Source organism: Glycine soja, chromosome 19 (genome assembly GCF_004193775.1).
Source record: "Glycine soja cultivar W05 chromosome 19, ASM419377v2, whole genome shotgun sequence".
Taxonomy (NCBI): Eukaryota; Viridiplantae; Streptophyta; class Magnoliopsida; order Fabales; family Fabaceae; genus Glycine; species Glycine soja.
In genome coordinates, this window is record NC_041020.1 from 2,951,467 (window position 1) to 2,970,201 (window position 18,735).

At 28.6% G+C, this 18,735-nt stretch overlaps 2 protein-coding genes across 2 annotated transcripts; both read left to right on the forward strand.

Moving 5' to 3' along the window:
* Positions 1-6,173: 6,173 nt before the first annotated feature.
* Positions 6,174-12,354, forward strand: LOC114399627. Its single transcript, XM_028361831.1, has 5 exons — positions 6,174-6,224; positions 8,476-8,598; positions 9,738-9,794; positions 9,901-10,032; positions 12,117-12,354. The coding sequence occupies exons 1-5, from the start codon at positions 6,177-6,179 to the stop codon at positions 12,201-12,203; spliced, it is 447 nt and encodes a 148-aa protein (XP_028217632.1). The 5' UTR covers positions 6,174-6,176; the 3' UTR covers positions 12,204-12,354.
* Positions 12,355-17,629: 5,275 nt separating this feature from the next.
* LOC114400422 lies at positions 17,630-18,519 on the forward strand. Its single transcript, XM_028362860.1, has 4 exons — positions 17,630-17,767; positions 17,843-18,034; positions 18,213-18,238; positions 18,459-18,519. Exons 1-4 carry the CDS (start codon positions 17,630-17,632, stop codon positions 18,517-18,519), a joined length of 417 nt encoding a protein of 138 aa, XP_028218661.1.
* Positions 18,520-18,735: the final 216 nt, after the last annotated feature.

Here is an 18,735-nt window from a genome sequence, read left to right on the forward strand (position 1 = left end):
ATTCTTCTTGATTCTTATCTTGAACTCTTGAATTGTTCTTGATTTACTTGAGTTGTTCTTTGATTGATCTTTGAGCTTTTTGTCATCACCTTTGTCGTCATCTTTTGTTATCATCAAAACACCTTTGAATCACTTTGATTCACCATGAAGCTTTGCTTCTACAAAACAAAACCAAGATAAAATCAATTCACAACCAAACTTCTTCATTTCATCAAATATCACTTGAGATCGTTTCAAGGTCCAACACCTTAATGATTCTTTCCGCTTTTCAAATTTAAAAGATCGTTTCAAGCTCCAATGCCTTAAATGACCTTTGTTCGCAATTAAAAATCAATCTTTCAAAAAACAAAAAATCAATTTATCACATAAACTTTCAGACTTAAAGAACTACGTAGGTTTGAATTCCTCATCGCACCTGAGGAAACGTAGGAGCAAGGGCAACACCCTTGTCGACCCCAAAAAATACAAAAATATAAAAAAGGGAAAATAAAAAGGAGAGGAACACTTTGGCTCATCTATTTGGCCTGCACCATCCCGTCATAGGGTAGGTTGTGACAATAGTCAATTTTGGCTAAGAATGATTAAAATTCCTTTACTAAAGTGTTATTTTTAATGAAATAATGAAGAATTTAATATCATGTTATTTTTTATTAGAAGGATTGAAAAGAATTAAATTACAAGTGTTTTGAAGGAAAATTGATTAAAAAAATTGAAGAAAAAACCTTGAAAATTTTTTGAAGAAGGGACAGCTCGCTTAGCACACAAGCCAAGGCCAGCGTGTCTCCTTGCTCAGTGGTCAGATCAGGCTTAGCCCAAAGAAGGCCCATGAAGAAGCCAAAAGGTATGCTTAGTGTGAAAGCCTGCTCTAAGCGCGAGGTCGTGTGAATTTTAAGCTAGCTTAGGCTATAAAAGGAGTGGGAAGCAAAGGAGAAAGACACACTGAGACTCATAGCTCTATGTTGATACACCCAAGGTCTGAGCATCTCTCATAGGGGAAATCCTCTCTCTTTAGTCATTTTCCCCTCTTTCTTTATCCATCTCTTTTCTTCTTTCATCCATATTAGCCTCTAAAGTGTAAAATCTCTCATAGCCATGAGAGGTTAAACCCACGCTGTTGGGAGCCTAGTAGCCAACATCCTTGTAATGTAACTTCTTTTATCATCTATTAAATGCAAATTTTTTTCTATTATCTCTTTTATGCTATTCATTTATATTGTATGGTCTAATCATCCATGCATTAGTTTTAGGGGCTATACATTGGGAAATGATCATTTCTAAAGAACTGGGAAATGACATCTAAACAATTCATTGTTAGGGATATAGTGACTTTATTTTGCTTCTACATACATCTCTATACTTTATGCAATTTACTATTCTATCTTTGCAAGGGAATTTGAGAAAGAATAGATAAATTAGGCTCTTCATCATGAGGGGATCGGGGTTGAGTGTCTTAGTAGATCTGGGTGGAAATTGGGAAAACATTAAATACAGAAAAACATTAATATTGCATCAAGGGTAGTTAGGCATGCTAGGCCCTAAGACATTTAAATTTTGAAGTTATCATTTGCATTTAATATTGCTTATTTTATTGTTCTTGCCTTTTACTTTCAAAGTCTTTCTTTCTTCTCTCTAGTGCAATTTTTATATCTTCCTTACAAATTGGGTATTCACCAACTAAAGTACAAACAAAGTCTCTGTAGATTCGACACTCAGACTTCCGTTTTAACTTTACTACTTGTGACAAATTGGTACACTTGCGAACGAGTTAACACACCGTGGATAAAACTTTTTAGGTCAATTACTAGCATGCCTTAGAAAGTTCAACCGCATTCGTGAATTTTGACTTCAACAACAACAGTGTTTACAATGCCAAAATTAGCAAAAGCATCAACGCATTCATTCCCTTTCATGAAATATATGAGATACACGAAAGGAGAAGTTGTTACAACAAGCCACAATATTCAACCAAGTTGTTCGAAGAGCCCAAGGAACTACCAGAGAGCTATAATAACCAATTACGAATCATATTTACTTAAAATAATAACTAATGATTTCTTAATATTATTTATTAATATATATATATATATATATAAATTTATATTAAATTTTTTAAAAATTACATGAAACTACGGTGGTGACAATAAATAGTGATGGTTTTGGCTACAATGACAATGTAGTAATGATTGAGACAAAAATAATGAAGTTGATAAGTTATTTTTTACGAAAGGAAGAATTTACAAAAGTTTTATGGTGTGAAGTATGTCACATTATTAAAAGCAACAATTTTAATATTTAATTTGAGGCTTTATTTTAATATTTAATAATTTATTTTAATATTTAATTTGAGACTTATTTATATTTTTTTCCCTGTAAATGTCATTTTTTTGTGTTAGCCCAAATAAATTATATTGGTTTTGCTTTTAGTCCTTGTGAATGAATGATGACATAACACTATGTAATATTGTTGTTTTTTCATCGGGTATCATTAAGTGTTTGATTTAAGATATAAGAGAAACTAAATTGAACTTTTTTTTTGTTTAATGATCTCACTAATAAAATAATATGAATTACTATGAGCCTTGAGAACTTTAGTGGTTATTTTATATATAAAAAAATGTGGTGGGTTTATACATATCATGATGGGCCATGAGAGTGGGCTTAGTGAACATGTGCAATGGGGTTATGATAGAAATTACTTCTTGCATCTTTTTTTTTCTTCATACACCCACAAAGAACCTAAAGGGATACAAACACCTCTGCCTCTCCTAAGTAAGCCTTGCATCCACTCAATATCTCTATCGACCCAATCACCACTATGCAACCACCTTACACTGATAAACTACCTTGATGTAGGAAAGCACAAAGCCACAATCATCAACCAAATAGAATGGTAAAACTTTTCCTATTTTGGGAAGACCTCGAATACACTTATTTTTTGTATACTTCCAAAAAGGTCATTCTAAAAGTATAAAACATAATCATGGAGTGACATTTTCTGTAAGTGTAAATTTAATTATTATTTTGGAAAGGCCTTTCTAGAACACACTAATTTATTTACACTTCCGGAAAAGACCTTTTTTTAAAAGGTCAAGTTTTACAACTTTCTTCCTTTCTCGACTCCATTTATGATATTTTTCTACAAGGTTGTTGACGATGGTGTTGGGTGGTTGTGGCAGTGGTGTTTGGGTTGACGATGGGATTGAGTGGAGGCCATACTTGCTTGGGAGAAACATGGATATTTGTGTTTGTGCATATCTTTTGGGGTACAAGAAGAAAGAAAAAAAGGAGGTACAAGAAATAAAAGGCAAGTATGATAAGAGGAAAGGGACAGTAATCTTTTGGACAAGCCCAACCCACCTCATAATCCTTCCCAAAAGCTTAAAGGTCTAAAACCTAGCCTCCACCTTCTTATATATTTTCTCTTTTTCTTCCATCTTCCTCAACTTCCCCTCTTCTCTTGGGATTAAGGGAGTGAGCTCTGTTCCAAGAGCCTCTTTTGTTGATTGTTAATTGGTAAGCATCTCTCTTTTCTCCCTTGGTATCTTTGCTTTGTCCTTTCTTCTTCCTTGAGATGAACCAATAATGGATTATTGATGTAAAAATCTTTATAAGTATTGTTTTGGACTGTGTTTTCATGGTATAATGAGGTGGTGTTGTTGATTTGAGGAAGCCCTTTGTTTTGGCTCAAGATTTTCATTTCGTCCCTCAAAAACCTAGCTTAGATAGGTGTTTACAGAAGACTGGTTTGAATGCTTTGGTGGTGTGTTTTATGCTTGAAATGATGATGTATTTTGGTGTTTATTGATGCATATGAACTAGAGTGAGCCTTTGCAAAAGGTTGAGATGAGTATTTTTTTAAATATTTTTTATAAACAATTTTATATAAATAACAAAATTGTTTGACCAAATATATAAAAATGTTTATTTATATTTTCTATAAATATTAATTAGCGTTAAATTCTCTCACTTCAGCTTGTAACAAAAATTCTCTCCTTTATCTTTTTTGGTGTCTTTAGCTTTGCCTCTATTTCTCCCTCCTTCTTTTCCTAACTATTAACATTAAATATATATATTAAAATTTATTAGAAAATTTTAATTAAATAACAAAATTATTTCATACTATATATAAAAAAATATTTATTTATACTTTTCTATAAATACTAGCATTAAATAATTCTCTCTATGTATACAATGGGTTGCATAATATACACAAATTTATGAAAACCAATTTGGTGAAGTAGTTGGTCAGTGGTCTAACCGGTGGGCCAGTAATTGATCCGGTTTGACCTGATATATATTAAAAAAATTTAAAATTATATACGTATCTATTATATATAAGTATATAACTAATATTATTTCATTAAGAAAAATTCATTCATACTCCAAAATCTAAAATAACAATTGAAGTATTAAAGTTGATAACAACAGGCCACAAATAATAATTCAATAACACAATTACACAAGTTTCATGTTTTTTTTGGAGCATTTTTTTTTTATTTTTTACGCGAAACATGTCTTAAAAACCGATCCAGATTGTCAGGTTTATCCCAAACCGACTGGTCAGTTCTGGGCCTACTGTATGGCCGGTCCAATAACCAAACCGACTTGGATATGTCATCAGGTCCTGGTTGGACCAGACTGAATCGCCGGGTCAGATCAGGTTTTTGAACTATGAATGTACACACTCCTTTCTTTTAATTAGAAAACCCCAACATTGTTGGTGTATTTCAACTTCTAAATATTATATTAATATATATTTTAACTTTTAAATATTTTTATTAAAATTTTTACATACACTTTTAGTTTATTTACATTTTTTACAATTCATGTTATATGTACATTAAATATTCTTTTAATTCATAGTATATATTAACATCGGTTTTTGATGTTACATGTACATTAAATATTCTTTTAATTCATAATATATATTAACATCGATTTTTGTAAAAACCAATGTTAAGCTTCATTCACAACATCAGTTTTTTCTATAAAACCAATGTTGTTGTTAAACATACAACATCGGTTTTTACTAAAAATCGATGTTGTATATATATATTAACATCAGTTTTTTCAAAAATCAATACTGTATGTATAAGTTAACATTAGTTTTGGTAAAAACCGATGTTGGTGTGAAGATATATGAATTTTTTTTATAATTCTTACTATATAACATCGGTTTTTTCAAAAACCAATGTTATCATTTTTATGTTAACATTGATTTTGAAAATTCGATGTTAACGATATTACATTGGTACTTTCAACATCAGTTGATAACCGATGTTGAAAGTTTTTAGTAACCGATGTTAAAACTCTATTGTCTAGTAGTGATTGTTTATAGGTTTGTTATATATGTACGTGCTGGATTAATGCATGGTTGAATTTTTATTTCTAAAAATATTTAGTATTGTTTAATATATATGATGGATTAATGTATGTTTGAATTTTTATTTCTTAAAATATTTTTAATATAAAATTTTAGTGAAATAGCAAACCTGTTTCTGAATATATTTTTCTATAAGTATTAGCATTAATTTCTACATGGATATATATTAATTTATTTTTTTCTAGGTTAACATATACATATGATATTTTTGAATATTTTATATAAAGTTACTTAAATAACAAAATTGTTTTTTACTTCAAATGAAAAATATTTATTTATATTTTTAAATGTTAATACTATATATATATATATATATAAAAGTTTTTATGTATTTCATTAATATAAATTTGAATTTTCCTTTTTTAATTAACATGTTATATAAACTATTTGTTACTAAATATAAGCCAGATGACAGGATTTTGTCAACAATATAAGGAAACAAGTTAGTCATGTATTTAAAACCTACACTAAAGTGTTCGAGTTTTTTTTTTTTCTGTCCCATTGTTTGTTTATGTATCCATTATACTCTTGAGCATAGGGATTTCACCCTATTGAAACCCTCTTAGCCATGGAACTTGACTAGATGATTGAATTTATTCCAAGGTCTAAATCCAGTGTTGAACTATTCTTACTTAATGTTTATAACACCACATGGATCAAAACTCTCAAATACTCCCTTACTTCTCTGTAGTATATATCCATTCTTTTTATTTAAATGTTACTCTTTCATTCTTATTTTTCATAATTTTAAATTAAAAAAATTCCGGCTTTGTTTTGGTTAGGTAATCAGTATATGGCTAATCCAAATCATCATTTGATATTTCCGAGTTGGCTCGAAGAGGTAACAAAGTGTTTTATTTGTTTCAAAAAATTGTGTTACTTCATGAATATCAACCATTCAATCTATCCAATTCTTCTGTTGCAATATGTTCTTGTCAACACGTAAATGTTATTTATCATATATTTCTTGAGCAATACAAATCAAAAGATTATTTTTTTTATGGATAAAATACAGGACATGCTTTTTTGGAAAATTAATTTTGATAGGAGAAAGATATCAGATTTATGCTCTTTATGCTTCTCCATTTGTTTAACCTTTTTCTCATCAAATAATCCCTTACATAAGAATCTAAAAAATAAATGATAAATAACATTATTGAGAGTACCAAAAGCACTCAACAATCAAGTTAGCTTTATCAACCAAAGTAATTCCTTATTGAGAGTACCAAAAGCACTCAACATCATGTCACGTAATACATCCCAACCATGTACAAACCCATGCTTGTTCAATTTACAAATCCTCAACTACCTACGTGACCTTCCTTACCATTTATTGTAGCTTTTGGTTATAATTTATTTAAGCATTAAAGTACACTATCCTTATCAATGAATCTAGTTCAATTAATCGAGTACCGTGCATGAATGATGTAAATCCCTTGATTGAGTTAAGCCCAATAAGTACTCCACCAATATTGATCTTCCAAGCCAATATCATATTTGAGTCTACACTCCAAATCAAAGGATTGTATTATTTAATCAATCTACAAAGGAAAATTTCACTAATAAGAGATGGTCAACGTATTATATATCTAAGAAATATAAATATATAAAATAATTTTGTCATTTTTTGGATTCTTACACAATTAATGGATGTCCTTGCATATTTTCTATAAAAAATTAATTTTTTCTACATGTTATGTTGTTGTTTTATTAGTGAGAAAAAAAAAGAGAAGATTCTAAGTCCATTGATAATATAATTGGGATTTGATCCTTGTAATCAAGGATATATAGCGGAAATTTATTTCCTTCTATTCTTGATTTCATGCTTTTAACTGGAACTAATATGTATTAGTTTTAAAATTTTGTTTACTAATATGTATTAGTTTTAAAATTTTGTTTCACTGTGTTCTTTTTTAATATACCAAACATAACATCATGCAGTTGTGTTTATATTCTAACTTGTATCTTCATTATGCTTCCTTAGTTTAAGTTATTCATGAATATTATCATGCTTATATATATATATAAACTATGAATATTCGTTGTGCATGTGTTTGGGAGCTATATGATTGCGTAAATACTCTCCTCTCTTTTGTGCATGATGTTAGTAATTTTTAATTTTTAAAATAAGACCAAACAACAAATAGTATTGTATATGTCATTATCATATGGTAAGAATGCACTTGATTATCTGTTGATTGAAATTAGTATCTTTAATAACGTGTCAGTGATACAAATGGATGTTTTAAATGCACTTACTCAATAGACATCTTTATTTATTTTCTTCTTTCTTTAAATTTATATTATTTTATCGTCTTTTGTCAGGGGTAGGGTTCCAAAAGATTTCTTTTGTTCCTTATATAGTTAATTGTATTGAATTTAACTAACAATTAATAGATAAAATACTTTAAATATATTAAAATATCTTCTTCAGCCGAGAAGAGTAGGAAAAAAAATCATTACAAGTAACACTTGGATCACACATACGTTTATCTTCCCCGCATAAACTTTCTAGCCGTTGTAGTGGGTTTTATTCCACTTTGCAAAGGAGGTTAATTTACAAGGAGGTAAGCCTGTTTCCAAGGGTTAAACTGGTAATGAAACTTCTTAAGAATCCCTATTCAATTAATCATATATATGTCTTGTTTTCATGCAATATAGTATGCTAGTTCAGATCCAAATTCTTATCTAGCAAGTTGTAGTATCTTTAATCTCTTCGTAAAAGGTCTTTTTAGTGACAAACATATAAAGAAAAAATGTATCTTCACATTAGAGGTTATGTTTTTAAAAGATCTAGCTCATTCTTTATATGAATGGTATAGAATTTTTTGGAAAGTATACGTACAAATAAGATTGATTTTATATCTCTATCTTGTTTCTACCATAGTTACAAGGTCAAAATTCAAGAAACGAGTATGGAAAGAATAAACGTTTAAACAATTTTATTATATATATTTATCAATCTAAAGATGGAGTTTTTTTTTAGTTCACATCACAAATCTTGCTTTCTATGTTCTTAGTAGACACGTATTATCAATTTTTGACAGAATATGCACAATTTAACTTGTTGTCTGTGTTATGTTAACCCCCAGAATGAATTTGGAATTTTATTATTGGAGAAAAAAGAAAATGTACATATGTGTGTAAGTCCATTGCCGTGTAACTTTTCTGATGATCTAGAGTTTGATAAGTTCATCAAGCAATTGGAAAAAGAGGTATGTTTCATTTTGAAATTGAAATTTCCTTTTTGTTAAATTAATTCTTCCATATTATTATAAACTTCAATTGATTATATCATTTAATCACATTAGAATACCTTTATTTTTTATTTTTTGGAAAATGTTGTATTTCACATGCATGCCTACAAGCTATTTTTTATTTTATATATATGACTAATTTATAAGCTTGTTTGATCAAATCAAGAAGTTTCTTAAGTAAGATTATTTTGATAATAGTTCATAGCTTAGAAGTTATTATATTATATATATAACTTATAAACTTGTAACGTTTTTCTTTTTCTTCCATTTTTACATTAGTAGTGTGATAAACTTTATTTTTTAATAATTTTTTGCATTATCCTTTCTAACTGTTTTAATACACATCCCTACTATTTTGAATTTTTCATAAAATATTTGATCTTTAAAAATATAAAGAGTTTAAGGTTAATACAAAATCTAAAACTATAGTTGCCTAAAAGTATTTTTTTTTATCTACTAAAAAATAGAATTTATACAAAAATTTATATAATGGGCGAAGCATATGCTTTGAGTCCATGTAATTATATTTATATTATTAATTTTTCATATTAACAATTTTTAAACTTTGAAAAATATCTATATAATCACTTAGTGGTGTTGTGACTTACATGTAAATATATCATGGCACATGATGATTTGGAAAAGTCTTTGCAATACAAGGCTAAATTCAAGATACATCATCACAAAATAATAATATGGATTATTTATTAAAAATAAAATTCAATCATACCAAAAGACTTGAAAATTTTCATTTTGTGTTTTAAAAACTAAATCTAAGATATTAGTTTTGAAAATATTTTAAAAGAAATACTCTGGCAAACAAATTATAAACTAACTTATCAATTAATAGTCTTAAACACAAGAATTCCAGAAGTATTTGTCTATAATAGAATGACATATATGTTACATTGAATCTGAAAGGAACATCCATTATATAATTTTACTTTAAAATTCTGTTTAGATCTTCATGATTATCTTATAACAAATTCAATTGTGTATTTCATCTTTTTTTTTTTTTGTTTCAATTGTGTATTTCATCTTTTTTTTTTTTTTGTTTCAATTGTGTATTTTCATCTATTCTTAAATTCACACACCAGAAAGAAGAAAATCAAACTCCTTTAGTTGTGCCACAAGTCTGCACTCAACAAACAACGGTATGATACTTACATTGAGTCCTAAAAAGACACAGCATTACAATATACTTGAAATTTTGTTTCAAGCATGTGTACCTTATATGTATTTGTATAATTACAAGTTTAGACTGAAACTCCATCTGGGAGGAAAACTTCAAGGTCAAAAAGAGGAAGATGCCCCCAACCAGCACCTGAATGGCTAAAAACAAATTGGAACGTTGAATGCAAAGAGCGAAAAAAAAATAAGAGGATTGATAAGGTATGTAGTTCAATTTGAAATGTTATATACTTCCTTGTTTCGAGATAAACTCCCTGTTCATGAGTATGCTTTCTTAATCTACAAATTCTTTCATGAAAACTTTTTAGTGAGAAAATTAACAAACTTATTTATATATATAGTTCAAGTTATAGGTAAAGAACATACGTAGTATAGAGATTTATTTCTTAAATATTTTCTTAAAGTAAATAGATAGTTCGAACAATATGTTTCATGCATATATTTACGAAAAAGATTTTTTTTTTCAAACCAGGATAAGTAGTTTTTATACAGTATTGTTCAAATAAGAAAAACATTTTTTTTCAAATTATAAATCTTTCAAGGGTTATACACAAACTAAGCTATTTAAAATATATTTCTCCATTAAATTCAAATCTCTTAGATTGAACACTACAAAAAAAAAAAAAGTCATTTACTATCTGTTTGACATTTAATTAAACTTCATTTATGTCGATACTCTACATCTAACAAAAATTAAAATGTTATTACAAATATTGTGAGGTTACATAAAAATTAGGATGCATCGTATTTATAACCAATTATGGTAGTATAAAGCATTGATCTATATCATTCATTAATACATCAATTATTATTAAAATACACCACATTTTTAATGTAGATCCCAAATATTAACTCTAATAACTTAATCTTTTAGACAAAAACTTTATCAGCAAAAGAAATCCTGACACTTATCTTTTGGTTAATAATGACATTTTTAGTGGTAAAATGATATGAGAAACTTTCTTTCCCATTGGACAAATAACTGATATAATCTCAACTTCTGAATTTCTACTATATGAATTGGGATGATAATCCATGTGAAGCTCTTATATATCTTCCGAAGATGTTGAACTTATATTTTTGAAAGCCATAATAGTTATTATAAACTTATGATAAAACCTTATAAAGCATTGTAATAAAAAATTATTAATTAATGCATGTAAAAACAGTCCATGCATGTTGGCAAAAATTATTAAAGATTTGAAGAAGAAAAAAGAAATAGCATTCTTGTGGGCATGGGTTTAAATTCCCTAGAAATTCACTTGATGGCTATCTTTGATCATCAAATAAATTTCTTAGTGCCCAAAAGGAGATTAAGTAATAGATTTTTTTAAAGAAGCAAAAGCATTTTTTTTAATTATAATAATGAGTACAAGTGAAACTCAATCGAGAATACAACTTAACGACCAAAGGTACGTACACACACCTATATATGAACAAAACGACAAAAACAATATAGAATAATCAACTTCTTCAAACAGACAATGAAACAATCTTACATAGAAATAGAATAGACAGAAGAGCATCATATTTAGACAATAAAGCAATACATGGAGTAGGGTTAATACACTAATCTCGGACATAATGCCCACCTTTACTTTTGTCAAAAACCTATGATCAGGAACTCCAAACAAATAATAACTGTCATCAGGGACCGATAGAAGCGGAGGCAGGCAAGCAAGATCCTAGCTCCCCTCCCTCATTACCTTATTATTGTTAAAGTAACTATAACTTGTTGTATATGATTTTTGGTTTTGTTAATTAACTAGAAAACAATTACCTTATTTTTCCTTACTATTAGTTCTGATGTTGATAGCTAGTGATTTTTTATCCTATTTTTATATAAACTGGTTTTCCATGATTGATTCCACACTCTCTCTCTCTCTCTCTCTCTCTCTCTCTATATATATATATATTCACATTAATATGATTACTTAATTATAGATTTTTTTGATTGATTCTACATGTGATAATGTAATAATAAGGATTGCGTAATTATGAGATTATGTTCTTTTATTTTTTTGTCAATCATATAAGTAAATTGATCTGACATATATTCCTTTATGAGATAGTTTACTCTCTCTATATAAAGAGAATTGTATGATTATACAAATTTATAAATAATACACCTATTACTCCAATTGGTGTGCCTACTTTCTACTAATATTTTTTTTCTATTGGACTTACTTTGAATGATTGAACTGCAACAACAATTTTGAACACAACTTCTTATCTTTTCTTTTTTAAATGACCACTAATTCATTAATTTTTTTTTTTTTTTGCAGATTTATAGTCATAAAGAGAGTGGCTTTTGGTGTCGATCTCTCGTAGGAGCTGAAAGATATGAAAAATGTAGGAATGATACATCATGATATAGCGAAACAAAACACAAGATGTTAGCATGATGTCCTGCTACCTAGATTCTCGTCAATGCCTAATATTTTGGAGATTATGTGACACCCTAAAATCTATTATGAATAAGCATGAACTTTTTCTTTAATATAAACTCTTTTTTCACTTTAAGAAAGCGTTAGCAATCTTTTTTATTCCTTTATACAAGTCGTGACGAAAATATATGTATAAACACCCTTGTCTCTCCCAAGAAAGCCTCACATCCACCCAATACCTCTGTTGAGTTGGCAACGAGATTGGGTAGAGGCGGAACTTGCTTGACAGAGGTAGGGATATTTTGTGTGCGTGCATGTGTTTTGGGGTGCAAGAAGCAAAAAAACAACAGAGGTGCAAAGGGAATAAAAGCCAAGTATGATTAGAGGAAAAGGGTAGTAACCTTTGGACAAGCCCAACCCACCTCATAATCCTTCCCAAAAGCCTAAAGGTCTAAAACCAAGCTTCCACTTTCTTATTTTCTTTCTTTCCTCCCTCTTCCCTAAGTTCTCTTCTTTGAGACTGAGGGGTGAGCTCTACACTATAGAAGACCTTGTTTTCTTTATTCGAAAAGTCTCTATTGTTGACTATTAGTTGGTAAGCATCAGTCTTTTCTCATTTGGTATCTTTGTTTTTCCATTTCTCTTTCTTTTTCCATGAGGTGACCCCATGGATTATTGACCCCATGGATTAATTTGGACCGTATTTTTATGGTATAAGAGGTGGTACTGTTAATATTTTGTTTTCAGCTCAAGATCTTCTTCTTCTCAAAAACTTAGCTTGTAGGAGCCTATGGTAAGTGAAACTTTAGATTGGTTTGAATGTTTTGGTGGTGTGTTTTATGCTTGAAATGATGATGCATTTTGGTATTTATTGATGTCTGTGAGCTTAGAGCTTAGGTGAGTCTTTACATAAGTTTAAGATGAGCTTTTATTTCTATAATATTTCTTATAAACAATTTTATATAAATAACAAAACAGTTTGGCCAAATATATAAAAATATTTTTTTATATTTTCTTAACGAATTAGTTAGCATTGAATTCTCTCTTTTCATAAATATTAGCGCATTGAATATCTATACGAACATTTCTTATAATAACAAATTTGTTTCACACTATGCATACTCTCTCCCTCTCCCCCTCTTTAGTTTGCCAATATAAAAAAATTTAGGCAAAAAAAAATTCATTGTATTTCAGTTAATTCAAATTAACTGTATTACAGTAATTAAATATTGAACTTTTTTAACTACTCACCTATTACCCATTTCTCTAGGATTACATTAGGGACCTATCCAGAAAACCCCAATTGTTATGTTCTTCTTCCTTCCTTATGTTGCTGACTTTTTCTATATATGTCAATTTCTAAATATTATAATATATATATATATATATATATATATATATATATATATATATATATATATTAATTTTTTAAATATTTTTATTAAAATTTTACATATACTCTTAGTTAAACTATAAAAAAATTTATATATAAATTTTTAATCTTTGATTACTTGTTTTAATTCAAATTTTGTTTGAATTCATTTCAATTGAGAGATTTTATTTCTGATTTGGTGACAGAATGTAAGGTGATTATTTTATGATTTTTGAATTAGATTGTATGATCATAAATTCGTTTTTCATTTATTGGAACCGTGATGATTTAATGAAGCATGGGATCCTTGGGTTGTTTCTTTAACTTTGTTTTCGATTTTAAGTAAATTTTGTTTTAAGTTCTATTTTTAAATTTTGCATTAAACGAAAATCCCCCTATTTCAAATTAAAACCAAGTGTTTGATGAAATATCTTTGAGAAGCAACCTAGGATCTAGGATCGTGCTCTCTGTTATGCAAATATTTGGATATCCTAATTTCTTTTGACAGTATACCCACAATATATTGTTGTTAGCGCTCACAACCCAATAATGTCTAAAAGAGTTTTTTATTTTTTATTTTATTTTCATAACCCTAAACTTTTTCTCTTCTACTTTTTCTTGTATCGTGGATCACAACCCAGTGACCTAATGTCTAGTGACCCAACATCTAATGAGTATGCGTTCAGCGACTCGGTGTATGACTCCAGTAAACCCTAATCATCTAGTAAACTCTAATTGTCCAATGACTTTTATCGTTTAGCGACTCTAATCGTCCAATGACTCTTTAGAGGCATCAAATGATTCAGTTGTTAAAAGAACCACTGCTTTTTCATTGTTGTGAATGTGATTAATTGGTGTTCACTTTTCTTATACAAGTTCTTCCTATACACTATAGAGTACATGATTGAAATACCATGAGATATATGATGTAATTAACTAGTAATTAAAGTATATATCAGTTTCTGTATACTAGAATAATATCTATTCAAATTTTTATTTTGAAATATTTTTTATAAACTGTTTTATATAAAATTTTAATTAAATAACTAAACTGTTTGACTATATACAAAAAAATCCATTTATTTTTATATTTTTCTATATATGTTAGCCTTAAATTATACACACACACACACACACACACACACATATATATATATATATATATATATATATATATATATATATATATATATATATGCATGCTAGATTACATTTTAATTTATATTTTTTAAAATATTTTTCTTAAATTTTTTTATACAATTATAATTAAATAAAAAAATATATTTTTTATTTAAATATTAGTAGTTAATTATATGTATTTAAAAAAGGAAATTTGTTTGTTCTTAAGTTTTTTACTTCAAATAAAAATAGGAAAAATATAACTTATTAATGTGAATTTTAATTTTCCTTTGTAACATGTTTTATAAATCAATTATTATTAAATTTCAGTCAAATGATAGGATTTTGTCAACAGTATAAGAAAACAAGACTATTTAGTCATATATTTATAAAAGTATTACCTCAATAGCATTAAATACTACATTGACATTTATTTTTCTCATGTCCAATTTTTTTTATTACTTATACATACAGATATATATATTAATTTCGTGTATATATATATATATATATATATATAATATAAATATTGTCGTGTGTATATAAAGTTTTAATCAAATAACAAAAACTTTTCTTGATATATATATAATCTATTTTTTTATTTTTCTATATAGATTTTTATTAATTTCTACACATATATACATATATATATATATATATATATATATATATATATATATATATATATATATATATATATATATATTTGAATTTTTCCTCTTTAACATTTTTATAAATTAATTGTTATTAAATCTTAGTCAAATGACAGAATTTTGTCGACAAAATAAGAAAACAAGTGTTTTTTTATTGTATTTTTATAAAAAAAAATTACCTTAATAGCATTAAATACTACATTGATATCTTTTTTCTTTTGTGGAATTAATTGTTTATATATACACAATACCATGGGACATAGAGACTTCTGTCTAAATTGTAACCTTCTTAGCCAAGGCTTGAAGAGGTGATTGGATTTATTTCATGGTCTAAATCAGGTATTGACGTAGATCAAAATACTCAGCTCCATCATTCCATTCTTTCTCTAGAGTATATATCCATTATTTTTATTTAAAGGTTAATATTCATTTTTGTTTTTCGTAATTTTAGACTAAAAAAATTATTATCTCCTGACTTTGTTTAGGTGCAGACTTCTATGAATACTCCAAATCATTATTTGATTTTTCCAAATTGGCTCGAAGAGGTAAGAAACTTTAAGTGTTTGATTTGTTTTTTAAAAAATATGTTACTTGCATGCATATGCAACAGTTTGATCTCATTCTTTCTATTGCAATATGTTTTCTTTACCACCCAAACCTTACATTTATCATACCTTGAACAATATACAAATCAGAAGATTATTTATTATTGCATTTCTTTAAACTTTTATTCTTAATTTTCTAAAGAAACGCCTTTTTATAAATAAAAAAATCAATTATTGAAATTTCTAAAGTGTTTTAGGTAATCTTTTTTCAAGGGTAAAAAAATAATCAGATTTATGCTTTTTAGTAGCAAATAGGACCTGCTGTTCTGGAAATTCAGTTTTTGTAGAAGAAAGATATCAATTTTCTTCTTTTTATTATCCTCCATTTGTTTAAACATTTTTCATCAAATAATCACTTATATAAGGATCTCTTAAAAAAATTATAAAAAAATTCACTTTCTTAAGCACAAACAAGCGGGCCTTTATCAACCAAAGTAATTCATTATTGAGACCAAAATCAGCAGCATCATGCCAACTAATACATCCCAACCCAAGCTTGTTCAATTTACAAATCCTCAACCACCTACATGACCTTCCTTACCAAGGTTATCATTTATTTAAGCCTCAAAGTAAACTACCCTTATATATATGTAGCTTTTGGTAAATAAATCAACACAAAATTTATCAGCAACCATTGAGTCCAAACCCAATAATTGCTCCACCAATATTGATCTTTCAAGCCAATATCATATTTGAATCTAAACTCCAAATCAAAGGATTTTATTATTTAACCTATCTACAAAGGAAAATGTCACTAATAGGAGATGCTCAACGTATTATGAATGAAATATAAATATGCAAAACAATTTTATATCATTTTTTGGATTCTATACAATTAATTGATGTTCTTGTATAATTCCTACATAAATTTTACTTTTTCTACATCTTATGTGTTATTGTCTTGTCTTATTTGTGTGTAAAAGAAGAGAAAAATCTAAGTCCATTGATAGTATAATTGGCATTTGATCCTTGTACGTAGTCAAGGATAGCGGAAATTTATTTCCTTCTATTATTTTTCATGCTTTTCACTGGAACTAAAATGTATTAGTTTTTAAATTTTTTTTTTTTGTGTTCTTTTTTAATATATCAAACAGAACATTATCCATATGTGTTTGATTTTAACTTGTGTCCACAGTATGCTTCATTTGTTTAAGTTATCCATGAATATTATCAAACATATAAAAATAAAGATAAAATTATATTTTTGGTTTCCAGTTTTACTCCAATTTCGTATTTGGTCCCCCAATAATTTAATTCACAAATTTGATCATCCGTTTTTATAAATTCCTGCAATGTTGGTCATGGACGCCCCAATCGAACGTTGATCGTTAACTTCAGACGTTGACTGCCACGTGTCAACGTCTGAGTGGTTCCCTGGAAAGACTTGCATTTTTTTTACCCTGTAGTGGTAAAATTTAATTACATTGATGATTTAACCTAACCCTAAATGAAAACCCTAAAACTGATTTGTGCTGAGGCTTGCATTTTTGTTACCCTGCAGTTATATGAAATCCCTAACCCTAAATTCGATTTGTGCTTCATCGTGTTGGTAGGGGTTGTGGTTCAGCATTGTCGTGGGTGTGGAGCTTTGTTTCCTTCTTCGTGGGTGCGTCGTCGGCGTGGGTGGGTCGTCGACGTGATTGTGTCACTGCGTCTAAGGCCATGGAGAGGAGTTCCTCATCGTACACCTTCGAGGCCCGAAGTCACGTGTTGTGTCTCTGTAATGTAGAGGCTCCACTGGTGACATCGTGGACCGAGGATAATCCAGGGATGCGTTTCTATAGATGTGGTCTATACAAGGTAAGAAAAAATAATTTCGTAGGGGTTGTGTTATAGGTTATTTGTTGATTCTTTTTCGATATTTTTGGCATGTAGGTTACAGGTAGGAAAGGCTATAATTATTTTGAGTGGCACGATCTAGTTGCCAACATTCGTCAGAAGAAGATCATTGTAGCATTGATGAAGAAAGTTGATGAATTGAAGTTGAGGGAAAAGGACTTGCAAAGCAGGATCAGGGACATGAAGATGAAGGAAAAAATTTTAGGGATTGTTTTGGTTGTGTCTTGGGTCTGTGTTTGCTTGTTAGTGTGTTTATTATGTATCCGAGGTCTGTAATTTGGTGTTGGTGGTTTGTTTGCTAAGTCTGTGCAAATGGTAGAAAATTGCAAGTCAATAAGATGTTGTCATTTTGTAATTAGTTAGGAAGAAAGTGATGGTGATTTTTTTGGTTCTTTGTAATGTGCAGATTGTAATTGTGGAATTGTTGAATTGGTATGTTAGTGAAAGAATATTTATAAAATAATATATTCCTGAATGTACAATTGCCGAATATGCCTAAGTTTGTTGAATAGTGGAATTGTTGAATTGGTATGTTAGTAATTTGGCTCTGTGTTTTGAGAATTTAAGCTTGTGAATGTTATGAAATAAAATATTGTGACTTGAGTTTGACTGATTGTGTTAAACAGGTACAGTGATGGTTGGTGTTAAACAGGTACAGTGTTAAGGTTGTAGAGTGCTTTGTGTATCCTTCATTACAGGTCCATCAGCTCTAATTGATCACACAATAAATCACAACCAACACCAGCAAAGTAAAAACCAATCTCAAAATAATAACTGTAATAAAGGCAAATATCCTTTAGCTGTAGCTCAAAGTACTTGTTCCTGAATTGCAAGTTCAAGGCCTAATGAAGAATAACCCTGAACTAAATTCAGACACAGAATTGCAAGTTCATGGCCTAATGAAGAATAGCCCTGAACCCATCCATTGC

Excerpts from the sequence above, each read along its gene's own strand:
- LOC114399627 (XM_028361831.1), top strand. The coding sequence starts at position 6,177 with ATGGCTAATCCAAATCATCATTTGATATTTCCGAGTTGGCTCGAAGAG. Across the intron at positions 6,225-8,475 it reads TTCCGAGTTGGCTCGAAGAG|AATGAATTTGGAATTTTATT; the intron begins GTAACAAAGTGT and ends GTTAACCCCCAG. Across the intron at positions 9,795-9,900 it reads TCTGCACTCAACAAACAACG|ACTGAAACTCCATCTGGGAG; the intron begins GTATGATACTTA and ends TTACAAGTTTAG.
- LOC114400422 (XM_028362860.1), top strand. The coding sequence starts at position 17,630 with ATGGAGAGGAGTTCCTCATCGTACACCTTCGAGGCCCGAAGTCACGTG. Across the intron at positions 17,768-17,842 it reads ATAGATGTGGTCTATACAAG|GTTACAGGTAGGAAAGGCTA; the intron begins GTAAGAAAAAAT and ends TTTGGCATGTAG. Across the intron at positions 18,035-18,212 it reads TTGTTTTGGTTGTGTCTTGG|ATTGTAATTGTGGAATTGTT; the intron begins GTCTGTGTTTGC and ends TGTAATGTGCAG.